At 46.1% G+C, this 12,669-nt stretch overlaps 1 protein-coding gene across 1 annotated transcript in view; it reads left to right on the top strand.

Moving 5' to 3' along the window:
• The first annotated feature begins 475 nt into the window (after nucleotides 1–475).
• The window catches only part of LOC147094563 (NACHT, LRR and PYD domains-containing protein 3-like), a 64,111-nt gene continuing 51,917 nt past the window's right edge, over nucleotides 476–12,669 (top strand). The window contains exons 1-2 of the mRNA XM_085974394.1: nucleotides 476–591; nucleotides 8,804–8,970. Of these exons, the coding sequence (XP_085830520.1) occupies nucleotides 528–591; nucleotides 8,804–8,970 (231 nt within the window). The 5' untranslated portion in view covers nucleotides 476–527. The remainder of the gene's footprint in view (nucleotides 592–8,803; nucleotides 8,971–12,669) is intronic.

Raw genomic sequence — 12,669 nt, 5'->3', positions numbered from 1 at the left:
TTTTTGGTCCTTAATCGGCCCCACCTTTCCTTGGACTATTCTTTCACTATATGTTTATAAAAGGCGTTAGTGTTCCCTATTATGTTGCCACTAATCATTTCTCACACATTCTCCTTGCCCCTCTGTTGCTGTTGTGTGTTTATTCCACTAGTGGCAGCGTTAGTGAAACAGCAAAGTACTGAATTTTACAAAGACTCAAACTGGTACTGAATTAACTGAATCGCTTTTGCATTTCCACAGTGGGGAAAGGAAAGGCCGCTGATTGATAGTTTCAATGGACGCACGTGTGCGGGCTCAAACACAAATGGAGGATTCTGATTGTAAAACAGCAGTCACATCCACCAGTTGTACATTCATGGTGTTTTCTGAGATCCCAGAGCTACCAGCTGCTGTACTGATGGGGGAGGAGGGACTTGATATCATGTTAACAAGGCAATGTTCTCCTTCTCATTAATATTTCTGTCTAGCCCTCCATTAATGCTATATTTGTTACAGAGCATCAGAACCTGGGAACGCCTGTCACCACCATGGCTGAAGGTCCAGACAGGGGAGAAGATCCAACATCTTCAAGAAGAATGAGAATGGACACAGGTAGGCTCACAAAACTCTTTAAATACAACTTCTGCCCCGACAAAAGGTCCAGATCTATTGCCTGAACCTTCAGCTCTCACAGGTCGAGGGAACAGGACAGGGGCTGTGTACAAAGAGGGAAATGAGTGACCATCTAGAGGGACATTGCAGTCACAGGTGGAGGGAGGCCCTGAGTACTGGAACTGTCCAATAGATACCTGGTATTGGGGACTGTAAGGTGGAGAGAGACAGTGACTCAGAGGATCACAGTCACAGGTGGAGGGAGCCCCTGAGTACTGGAACTGCCCAATAGATACCTGGTATTGGGGACTGTAAGGTGGAGAGAGACAGTGACTGAGGATCACAGTCACAGGTGGAGGGAGCCCCTGAGTACTGGAACTGTCCAATAGATACCTGGTATTGGGGACTGTAAGGTGGAGAGAGACAGTGACTGAGGATCACAGTCACAGGTGGAGGGAGCCCCTGAGTACTGGAACTGTCCAATAGATACCTGGTATTGGAGACTGTAAGGTGGAGAGAGACAGTGACTCAGGATCACAGTCACAGGTGGAGGGAGCCCCTGAGTACTGGAACTGTCCAATAGATACCTGGTATTGGGGACTGTAAGGTGGAGAGAGACAGTGACTGAGGATCAAAGTCACAGGTGGAGGGAGCCCCTGAGTACTGGAACTGTCCAATAGATACCTGGTATTGGGGACTGTAAGGTGGAGAGAGACAGTGACTCAGAGGATCACAGTCACAGGTGGAGGGAGCCCCTGAGTACTGGAACTGTCCAATAGATACCTGGTATTGGGGACTGTAAGGTGGAGAGAGACAGTGACTCAGAGGATCACAGTCACAGGTGGAGGGAGCCCCTGAGTACTGGAACTGTCCAATAGATACCTGGTATTGGGGACTGTAAGGTGGAGAGAGACAGTGACTGAGGATCACAGTCACAGGTGGAGGAAGCCCCTGAGTACTGGAACTGTCCAATAGATACCTGGTATTGGAGACTGTAAGGTGGAGAGAGACAGTGACTGAGGATCACAGTCACAGGTGGAGGGAGCCCCTGAGTACTGGAACTGTCCAATAGATACCTGGTATTGGGGACTGTAAGGTGGAGAGAGACAGTGACTCAGAGGATCACAGTCACAGGTGGAGGGAGCCCCTGAGTACTGGAACTGTCCAATAGATACCTGGTATTGGGGACTGTAAGGTGGAGAGAGACAGTGACTGAGGATCACAGTCACAGGTGGAGGGAGCCCCTGTACTGGAACTGTCCAATAGATACCTGGTATTGGGGACTGTAAGGTGGAGAGAGACAGTGACTCAGAGGGTCACAGTCACAGGTGGAGCGAGCCCCTGAGTACTGGAACTGTCCAATAGATACCTGGTATTGGAGACTGTCAGGTGGAGAGAGACAGTGACTCAGAGGATCACAGTCACAGGTGGAGGGAGCCCCTGAGTACTGGAACTGTCCAATAGATACCTGGTATTGGGGGCTGTAAGGTGGAGAGAGACAGTGACTCAGAGGATCACAGTCACAGGTGGAGGGAGCCCCTGAGTACTGGAACTGTCCAATAGATACCTGGTATTGGGGACTGTAAGGTGGAGAGAGACAGTGACTGAGGATCACAGTCACAGGTGGAGGGAGCCCCTGTACTGGAACTGTCCAATAGATACCTGGTATTGGGGACTGTAAGGTGGAGAGAGACAGTGACTCAGAGGGTCACAGTCACAGGTGGAGCGAGCCCCTGAGTACTGGAACTGTCCAATAGATACCTGGTATTGGAGACTGTCAGGTGGAGAGAGACAGTGACTCAGAGGATCACAGTCACAGGTGGAGGGAGCCCCTGAGTACTGGAACTGTCCAATAGATACCTGGTATTGGGGACTGTAAGGTGGAGAGAGACAGTGACTGAGGATCACAGTCACAGGTGGAGGGAGCCCCTGAGTACTGGAACTGTCCAATAGATACCTGGTATTGGGGGCTGTAAGGTGGAGAGAGACAGTGACTGAGGATCACAGTCACAGGAGGAGGGAGCCCCTGAGTACTGGAACTGTCCAATAGATACCTGGCATTGGAGACTGTAAGGTGGAGAGAGACAGTGACTGAGGATCACAGTCACAGGTGGAGGGAGCCCCTGAGTACTGGAACTGTCCAATAGATACCTGGTATTGGGGACTGTAAGGTGGAGAGAGACAGTGACTCAGAGGATCACAGTCACAGGTGGAGGGAGCCCCTGAGTACTGGAACTGTCCAATAGATACCTGGTATTGGGGACTGTAAGGTGGAGAGAGACAGTGACTCCGGACCATATTCTTGAGCAAACAGTGTGGCCCCAGAGAGCAGGAGGCCACCCAGCGGGGTGAGAGTGAGAGGCAGGTGGGGCCCAGGAATAGGAGAGCGGGACTGGTGTCAGATTGTATAGTCGGGGGAATAAACAACCTCTTCTGTAGCCCTGAGCAGGTCCTGAATGGTTAGTTACCTCCCTGGTGCCGAGGGAAGAACATCCTTGACTGGTGGGACCACCTCTGGGCAGGAAAGGAGAGCAGAAAATAGCCAATGGTCAGAGCCAGTAACACGGATAGAAATACATTTATAGAGGGACTATTGAGACTGAGGCACTAAACTAAGAAACCAGGCCTCAAGCTGTTGATCTCCGGATTGTTTTGCACTGGGCTGCTTAAGACGGGTAATATGAGGCTGGTCAATGTGTGGCTGAGGGCTGGAGCAGGAGGGAAGTGTTCACGGTCTTGGGGCATTCGAGTGAGTTCAGTGAGAGGGGAAGGGACGGCCGCGATCTGTACCGACCAACATTAATGGTTTTACAGAAAAGGTGAATGGAGCAGTGGGAGGGTATCGGGATGTGACTGGAGAGTGGGAAATATCCGGATCGGAGACTAGAGAGAGGAATTAATAAAAATGCTGGAGTTGAAACAGAAGATTGAAGAAATAGTGAAAAAGGTATTAGCAAGAAAAAGGAAAGAGGATTTGAAATAGTGAGAGAGAAATTCACTTGTTTATTAAAAGAACCGGGGACAAGTCAACATTCCCAGTGTTGGAGCTAGTATTGAGTTGTGTGTGAGTGAACAAATCATTCCAAACATTCAGAAACATGAGATGTGATCTAGTATCTATAGAGGAAACGGGGACAAGTCACCATTCCCAGTGTTGGAGCGAGTATTGAGTTGTGTGTGTGTGAACAAATCATTCCAAACATTCAGAAACATGAGATGTGATCTAGTATCTATAGAAGAAACGGGGACAAGTCAACATTCCCAGTGTTGGAGCGAGTATTGAGTTGTGTGTGAGTGTACAAATCATTCCAAACATTCAGAAACATGAGATGTGATCTAGTATCTATAGAAGAAACGGGGACAATTCAACATTCCCAGTGTTGGAGCTAGTATTGAGTTGTGTGTGAGTGTACAAATCATTCCAAACATTCAGAAACATGAGATGTGATCTAGTATCTATAGAAGAAACGGGGACAAGTCAACATTCCCAGTGTTGGAGCTAGTATTGAGTTGTGTGTGAGTGTACAAATCATTCCAAACATTCAGAAACATGAGATGTGATCTAGTATCTATAGAAGAAACGGAGACAAGTCAACATTCCCAGTGTTGGAGCTAGTATTGAGCTGTGTGTGTGTGAACAAATCATTCCAAACATTCAGAAACATGAGATGTGATCTAGTATCTATAGAAGAAACGGGGACAAGTCAACATTCCCAGTGTTGGAGCGAGTATTGAGTTGTGTGTGAGTGTACAAATCATTCCAAACATTCAGAAACATGAGATGTGATCTAGTATCTATAGAGGAAACGGGGACAATTCAACATTCCCAGTGTTGGAGCTAGTATTGAGTTGTGTGTGAGTGAACAAATCATTCCAAACATTCAGAAACATGAAATGTGATCTAGTATCTATAGAAGAAACGGGGACAAGTCAACATTCCCAGTGTTGGAGCTAGTATTGAGTTGTGTGTGAGTGAACAAATCATTCCAAACATTCAGAAACATGAGATGTGATCTAGTATCTATAGAAGAAACGGGGACAAGTCAACATTCCCAGTGTTGGAGCTAGTATTGAGTTGTGTGTGAGTGAACAAATCATTCCAAACATTCAGAAACATGAGATGTGATCTAGTATCTATAGAAGAAACGGGGACAAGTCAACATTCCCAGTGTTGGAGCGAGTATTGAGTTGTGTGTGAGTGAACAAATCATTCCAAACATTCAGAAACATGAGATGTGATCTAGTATCTATAGAAGAAACGGGGACAAGTCAACATTCCCAGTGTTGGAGCTAGTATTGAGCTGTGTGTGTGTGAACAAATCATTCCAAACATTCAGAAACATGAGATGTGATCTAGTATCTATAGAAGAAACGGGGACAAGTCAACATTCCCAGTGTTGGAGCGAGTATTGAGTTGTGTGTGAGTGAACAAATCATTCCAAACATTCAGAAACATGAGATGTGATCTAGTATCTATAGAAGAAACGGGGACAAGTCAACATTCCCAGTGTTGGAGCGAGTATTGAGCTGTGTGTGTGTGAACAAATCATTCCAAACATTCAGAAACATGAGATGTGATCTAGTATCTATAGAAGAAACGGGGACAAGTCAACATTCCCAGTGTTGGAGCGAGTATTGAGTTGTGTGTGAGTGAACAAATCATTCCAAACATTCAGAAGCATGAGATGTGATCTCGTATCTATAGAGGAAACGGGGACAAGTCAACATTCCCAGTGTTGGAGCTAGTATTGAGTTGTGTGAGTGAACAAATCATTCCAAACATTCAGAAACATGAGATGTGATCTCGTATCTATAGAAGAAACGGGGACAAGTCAACATTCCCAGTGTTGGAGCGAGTATTGAGTTGTGTGTGAGTGAACAAATCATTCCAAACATTCAGAAACATGAGATGTGATCTAGTATCTATAGAGGAAACGGGGACAAGTCAACATTCCCAGTGTTGGAGCGAGTATTGAGTTGTGTGTGAGTGAACAAATCATTCCAAACATTCAGAAACATGAGATGTGATCTAGTATCTATCAGACAGGGCCTTGGTTTTCACAGGACTCAGAGGGAAATGTTTCTGGTGATAACATTTTGAGGGAAGAGTGAAAGTTTGTGGCCGCCAGTATTAATAAACATTCTATGACTGACAGCGTAGAACAACAACAAGAACAAACGTGTGTTTATGTAGCACCTTTAATGTGGTAAAACGTCTCAAGTGCTTCACAGGAGTGTGACCAATCAAAATCTTACACCGAGTCACACAAGGTGATATTAGGACAGGTGAGCAAAAGCTTGCTCAAAGTGGTAAGGTTTATGGAACGTCTGAAAGGAGGAGAGCGAGAGAGAGAGGCGGAGGGGTTTAGAACACACGGTTGTTCCAGGGAGCAATGCTAAGATGGAATCCATATATAGGGAATGCAGCAACAGGAAGGGAGATAGCCCAATTCTCAGTGGGTTTTACAGGCCAGCGAGCAGTGGAGGTGAGAGGTGGGACTGGGGAAACTCGTTGTGGGGGAGGCAATTTTGGGGAGATACAAAATATTTCCTTTACTTTCTAAAAATGATGGTGGAAGTGAGAATGTTGACGTACTGGAGGAGGATGTGGTCCACAGTTACAGATCACTGCAGAGAAGGATTTGGATCTGAGTAAAGTCGCCGAGGTGGAGAAGTCACCTGGGCTCAGAATTAATGCACCCCAGACTGTTAGAGGAAGTCAGAGAGGTGATAGGAGGGACTGAGCACAGCATTTCAACCCAGGTTTAATATCAGACTGTTGGAGGAAGTCAGAGCGGAGATAGGAGGGACTGAGCACAGCATTTCAACCCAGGTTTAATATCAGACTGTTAGAGGAAGTCAGAGAGGAGATAGGAGGGACTGAGCACAGCATTTCAACCCAGGTTTAATATCAGACTGTTAGAGGAAGTCAGAGAGGAGATAGGAGGGACTGAGCACAGCATTTCAACCCAGGTTTAATATCAGACTGTTAGAGGAAGTCAGATAGGAGGGACTGAGCACAGCATTTCAACCCAGGTTTAATATCAGACTGTTAGAGGAAGTCAGAGAGGAGATAGGAGGGACTGAGCACAGCATTTCAACCCAGGTTTAATATCAGACTGTTAGAGGAAGTCAGAGAGGAGATAGGAGGGACTGAGCACAGCATTTCAACCCAGGTTTAATATCAGACTGTTAGAGGAAGTCAGATAGGAGGGACTGAGCACAGCATTTCAACCCAGGTTTAATATCAGACTGTTCGAGGAAGTCAGAGAGGAGATAGGAGGGACTGACCACAGCATTTCAACCCAGGTTTAATATCAGATTGTTAGAGGAAGTCAGAGCGGAGATAGGAGGGACTGAGCACAGCATTTCAACCCAGGTTTAATATCAGACTGTTAGAGGAAGTCAGAGAGGTGATAGGAGGGACTGAGCACAGCATTTCAACCCAGGTTTAATATCAGACTGTTAGAGGGAGTCAGAGAGGTGATAGGAGGGACTGAGCACAGCATTTCAACCCAGGTTTAATATCAGACTGTTAGAGGAAGTCAGAGAGGTGATAGGAGGGACTGAGCACAGCATTTCAACCCAGGTTTAATATCAGATTGTTAGAGGGAGTCAGAGCGGAGATAGGAGGGACTGAGCACAGCATTTCAACCCAGGTTTAATATCAGACTGTTAGAGGGAGTCAGAGAGGTGATAGGAGGGACTGAGCACAGCATTTCAACCCAGGTTTAATATCAAAAATATACAGGTGGGCTGAAGGAGCCCAAGTGATTCTGTTCTAATGTGGAGAGAGGATCAACCTGGTAACCAGAAACCATTGTGTAGAAACTCCTCAAATCTGTTAATCCAGGTCGAATTAGCGAGCATTTAGCGATAAAGATGATGATGCGGGGTGGCTGGAACGGATTAGCTGTAGAAAAGTTGTCTTTGACAATTTGACCTTTTGGTCCATCCAGCCTTTCCTAGGCAATTGCGATACTTTGTCATACTTTGTTCTAGCTATCCCAAACCAAACCATGGGTGAGGTGAAAAAACACAGGTAAAAACACAGCCACTTTGGGGGATTAAAATAGGGGAAATTCCTCTCCGACCCATCTAGGCGATTGAAAGTAGTCCAGCAGATCAATCTTGCACTGAATTCCCGGAAGTGTCTTCCTGTTGTAAGAGGTGATGTCCGCACCAAACAGGAACAGGTCCAGCTCTCGCCTGAAGGAATTCACCGAGTCAGTGTCCACCGCCAGAGAAGGGATCCTGTTCCAGAGGTCGACTATTCTCTGGGAAAAGAACCACCTCCTGACATCTAACGTAAATCTGGCCTTTCACAACTTAAAATGGTGACCCCTGGCCCTCCGTAAGCTATGTAATTGGAACAAAGTGTCAAATGGAACACAATCGATTCCCTCCATCATCTTATAAACCTCAATCAGATCACCGCTTAGTTTTTGCTTCTCTAAAGTGTAGAGTCCAAATTCTTAGCCTATCTTGATAACTAAGGTGCTTTATACTGGGAATTAGTCTAATGTCCCTCTGCATCAGTTTCAAAGCCTCAATATCACCCACCTTATGTGGGGACCATAACTGGACACAGTATTCCAAGTGAAGCCTTTACCAAGGTCTTGTACTAGGACAGAATAGGTCGTCTTATACCCTACTGTCATATGAATGCACCCCAATATCCCCTTTGTTCTCGCTATCACTTCACGGCATTGCTCCTGTACCTTTAGAGATGTATCCACCAGAATACCCGGATCTTCCTTTCTCCCCCTTATTTAATGCCATGAAGGGTGTATGAATGTTGAGCACTCGCACTGCCCACAGGCATAACACGGCACTTATCCAAGCTAAACACCATTTGCCAGTCATGTGCCCAATCTCCCAACACATTAAGATGTCGTTTTGTGGAGCCGTGACTATACAGGTTGATGGAATGTTGTACATGTGGTGTATGTGGGTTATCAGAAGGTGTTTGATAATGTGGCTCACCGGAAGGTGTTTGATAATGTGGCTCACCAGAAGGTGTTTGATAATGTGGCTCACCAGAAGGTGTTTGATAATGTGGCTCACCAGAAGGTGTTTGATAATGTGGCTCACCAGAAGGTGTTTGATAATGTGGCTCACAGGAAGCTGTAGCCGTTTGGTATACGATGACATGTAGCTGCCTGGGTAGAAAGTGGATAATGTGTTTAGTTTTCTCCATTTGTGTTCACAGATCCGAACTCTACAATCACTGAGTTCTTGACAAAGTGCGACGATTACCAGTTGTTCCGGTTCACGAAATTCTACCGGGACAGACTGGAACAGGCGATTGAAGGAGGGGTGGACGGACTGAGCTCGTTGTTAACAAACGAGAGGCATTTCAGTGGACAAGAACATCGGGTAAGTGGGAGGGACACAGAATGAGTCTGGATTATTTAAACATCACAGAACTGACAGGATATCAGATCTTAGAATCACAGAATGTTACCGAAGAGAAACTCGTCAAATAGGAACTAAATAGATAAACTGAAAATATTGTGAATCTGAAACAATGATATGAAGAGGTGAAAATACCCAGCGGATCGGTCCGTATCTGTACAAAGGACAGGGGAACGGTTCGGGTATAACTCATTGTGGACTGAAAACAAAGGGAACAGTTTAAGTGGGACTGGGAAAAGGAGAGGCCAGAGGCAACAGACAGGAATTACAGGGAACGTCATGAGTTTACTGACCTGGAAACTACTTAAAGTAAATTAAGGAACCGGGAGATGACAAAAATCATCTGTGGAGTAAATGAGAGGCTTTTCAAGAACAAAAACACAATGGTTAAAATGTCTGAGACACGAACAGGAAAACTAACCCCCCAAAGAATGAGGATTGAAAACCCGACGCTGTGCAGGTTTTTCCTCCCCCTGCATCACCGGGAGTCAATTCCAACTTCGGCAGAGACTCAATACTGGCGGGAGAACCTGTCCTGGAGCGTCACTCCCCGGGACAGCACTTAGAACATTACAGGCTGCTTGCTGTAATTTCCTTGTCAGTTACCTGTAATGGAACAGAACTAAATGGAAATGATAATCGGGCAGAGTGTTTAATGGACGGTCGGCCTGCTACCAACTTTCCCAGTCGATAATCTAGGAAATTTACTCTCATCCCAACCTCCTGCTCACTGCCCATTACTGTTAATATCCCACCTAGTCTAATCCCAACCTCCTGCTCACTACCCATTACTGTTAATATCCCACCTAGTCTAATCCCAACCTCCTGCTCACTGCCCATTACTGTTAATATCCCACCTAGTCTAATCCCAACCTCCTGCTCACTGCCCATTACTGTTAATATCCCACCTAGTCTAATCCCAACCTCCTGCTCACTACCCATTACTGTTAATATCCCACCTAGTCTAATCCCAACCTCCTGCTCACTGCCCATTACTGTTAATATCCCACCTAGTCTAATCCCAACCTCCTGCTCACTGCCCATTACTGTTAATATCCCACCTAGTCTAATCCCAACCTCCTGCTCACTGCCCATTACTGTTAATATCCCACCTAGTCTAATCCCAACCTCCTGCTCACTGCCCATTACTGTTAATATCCCACCTAGTCTAATCCCAACCTCCTGCTCACTGCCCATTATTGTTAATATCCCACCGAGTCTAATCCCAACCTCCTGCTCACTGCCCATTACAGTTAATATCCCACCTAGTCTAATCCCAACCTCCTGCTCACTGCCCATTACTGTTAATATCCCACCTAGTCTAATCCCAACCTCCTGCTCACTGCCCATTACTGTTAATATCCCACCTAGTCTAATCCCAACCTCCTGCTCACTGCCCATTATTGTTAATATCCCACCTAGTCTAATCCCAACCTCCTGCTCACTGCCCATTACAGTTAATATCCCACCTAGTCTAATCCCAACCTCCTGCTCACTGCCCATTACTGTTAATATCCCACCTAGTCTAATCCCAACCTCCTGCTCACTGCCCATTACTGTTAATATCCCACCTAGTCTAATCCCAACCTCCTGCTCACTGCCCATTACTGTTAATATCCCACCTAGTCTAATCCCAACCTCCTGCTCACTGCCCATTACTGTTAATATCCCACCTAGTCTAATCCCAACCTCCTGCTCACTGCCCATTACTGTTAATATCCCACCGAGTCTAATCCCAACCTCCTGCTCACTGCCCATTACAGTTAATATCCCACCTAGTCTAATCCCAACCTCCTGCTCACTGCCCATTACAGTTAATATCCTACCTAGTCTAATCCCAACCTCCTGCTCACTGCCCATTACTGTTAATATCCCACCTAGTCTAATCCCAACCTCCTGCTCACTGCCCATTACTGTTAATATCCCACCTAGTCTAATCCCAACCTCCTGCTCACTGCCCATTACTGTTAATATCCCACCTAGTCTAATCCCAACCTCCTGCTCACTGTCCATTACAGTTAATATCCCACCTAGTCTAATCCCAACCTCCTGCTCACTGCCCATTACTGTTAATATCCCACCTAGTCTAATCCCAACCTCCTGCTCACTGCCCATTACTGTTACTATCCCACCTAGTCTAATCCCAACCTCCTGCTCACTGCCCATTACCGTTAATATCCCACCTAGTCTAATCCCAACCTCCTGCTCACTGCCCATTACTGTTAATATCCCACCTAGTCTAATCCCAACCTCCTGCTCACTACCCATTACTGTTAATATCCCACCTAGTCTAATCCCAACTTCCTGCTCACTGCCCATTACTGTTAATATCCCACCTAGTCTAATCCCAACCTCCTGCTCACTGCCCATTACTGTTAATATCCCACCTAGTCTAATCCCAACCTCCTGCTCACTGCCCATTACTGTTAATATCCCACCTAGTCTAATCCCAACCTCCTGCTCACTGCCCATTACTGTTAATATCCCACCTAGTCTAATCCCAACCTCCTGCTCGCTGCTCATTACTGTTAATATCCCACCTAGTCTAATCCCAACCTCCTCACTACCCATTACTGTTAATATCCCACCTAGTCTAATCCCAACCTCCTCACTACCCATTACTGTTAATATCCCACCTAGTCTAATCCCAACCTCCTGCTCACTGCCCATTACTGTTAATATCCCACCTAGTCTAATCCCAACCTCCTGCTCACTGCCCATTACTGTTAATATCCCACCTAGTCTAATCCCAACCTCCTGCTCGCTGCCCATTACTGTTAATATCCCACCTAGTCTAATCCCAACCTCCTCACTACCCATTACTGTTAATATCCCACCTAGTCTAATCCCAACCTCCTGCTCACTACCCATTACTGTTAATATCCTACCTAGTCTAATCCCAACCTCCTGCTCACTGCCCATTACTGTTAATATCCCACCTAGTCTAATCCCAACCTCCTGCTCACTGCCCATTACTGTTAATATCCCACCTAGTCTAATCCCAACCTCCTGCTCGCTGCCCATTACTGTTAATATCCCACCTAGTCTAATCCCAACCTCCTGCTCACTGCCCATTACTGTTAATATCCCACCTCGTCTAATCCCAACCTCCTGCTCACTGCCCATTACTGTTAATATCCCACCTAGTCTAATCCCAACCTCCTGCTCAATGCCCATTACCGTTAATATCCCACCTAGTCTAATCCCAACCTCCTGCTCACTGCCCATTACCGTTAATATCCCACCTAGTCTAATCCCAACCTCCTGCTCACTACCCATTACTGTTAATATCCCACCTAGTCTAATCCCAACCTCCTGCTCACTACCCATTACTGTTAATATCTCACCTAGTCTAATCCCAACCTCCTGCTCACTGCCCATTACTGTTAATATCCCACCTAGTCTAATCCCAACCTCCTGCTCACTGCCCATTACTGTTACTATCCCACCTAGTCTAATCCCAACCTCCTGCTCACTGCCCATTACTGTTAATATCCCACCTAGTCTAATCCCAACCTCCTGCTCACTGCCCATTACTGTTACTATCCCACCTAGTCTAATCCCAACCTCCTGCTCACTGCCCATTACTGTTAATATCCCACCTAGTCTAATCCCAACCTCCTGCTCACTGCCCATTACTGTTAATATCCCACCTAGTCT

Source organism: Somniosus microcephalus, unplaced genomic scaffold, assembly GCF_052327205.1.
Source record: "Somniosus microcephalus isolate GS21.2 unplaced genomic scaffold, FLI_Smic_1.0 unresolved_chr1, whole genome shotgun sequence".
Lineage (NCBI taxonomy): Eukaryota > Metazoa > Chordata > Chondrichthyes > Squaliformes > Somniosidae > Somniosus > Somniosus microcephalus.
The sequence above is the reverse complement of the archived record's forward strand: the minus strand, read 5'-3'. Positions and strand labels throughout refer to the sequence as shown.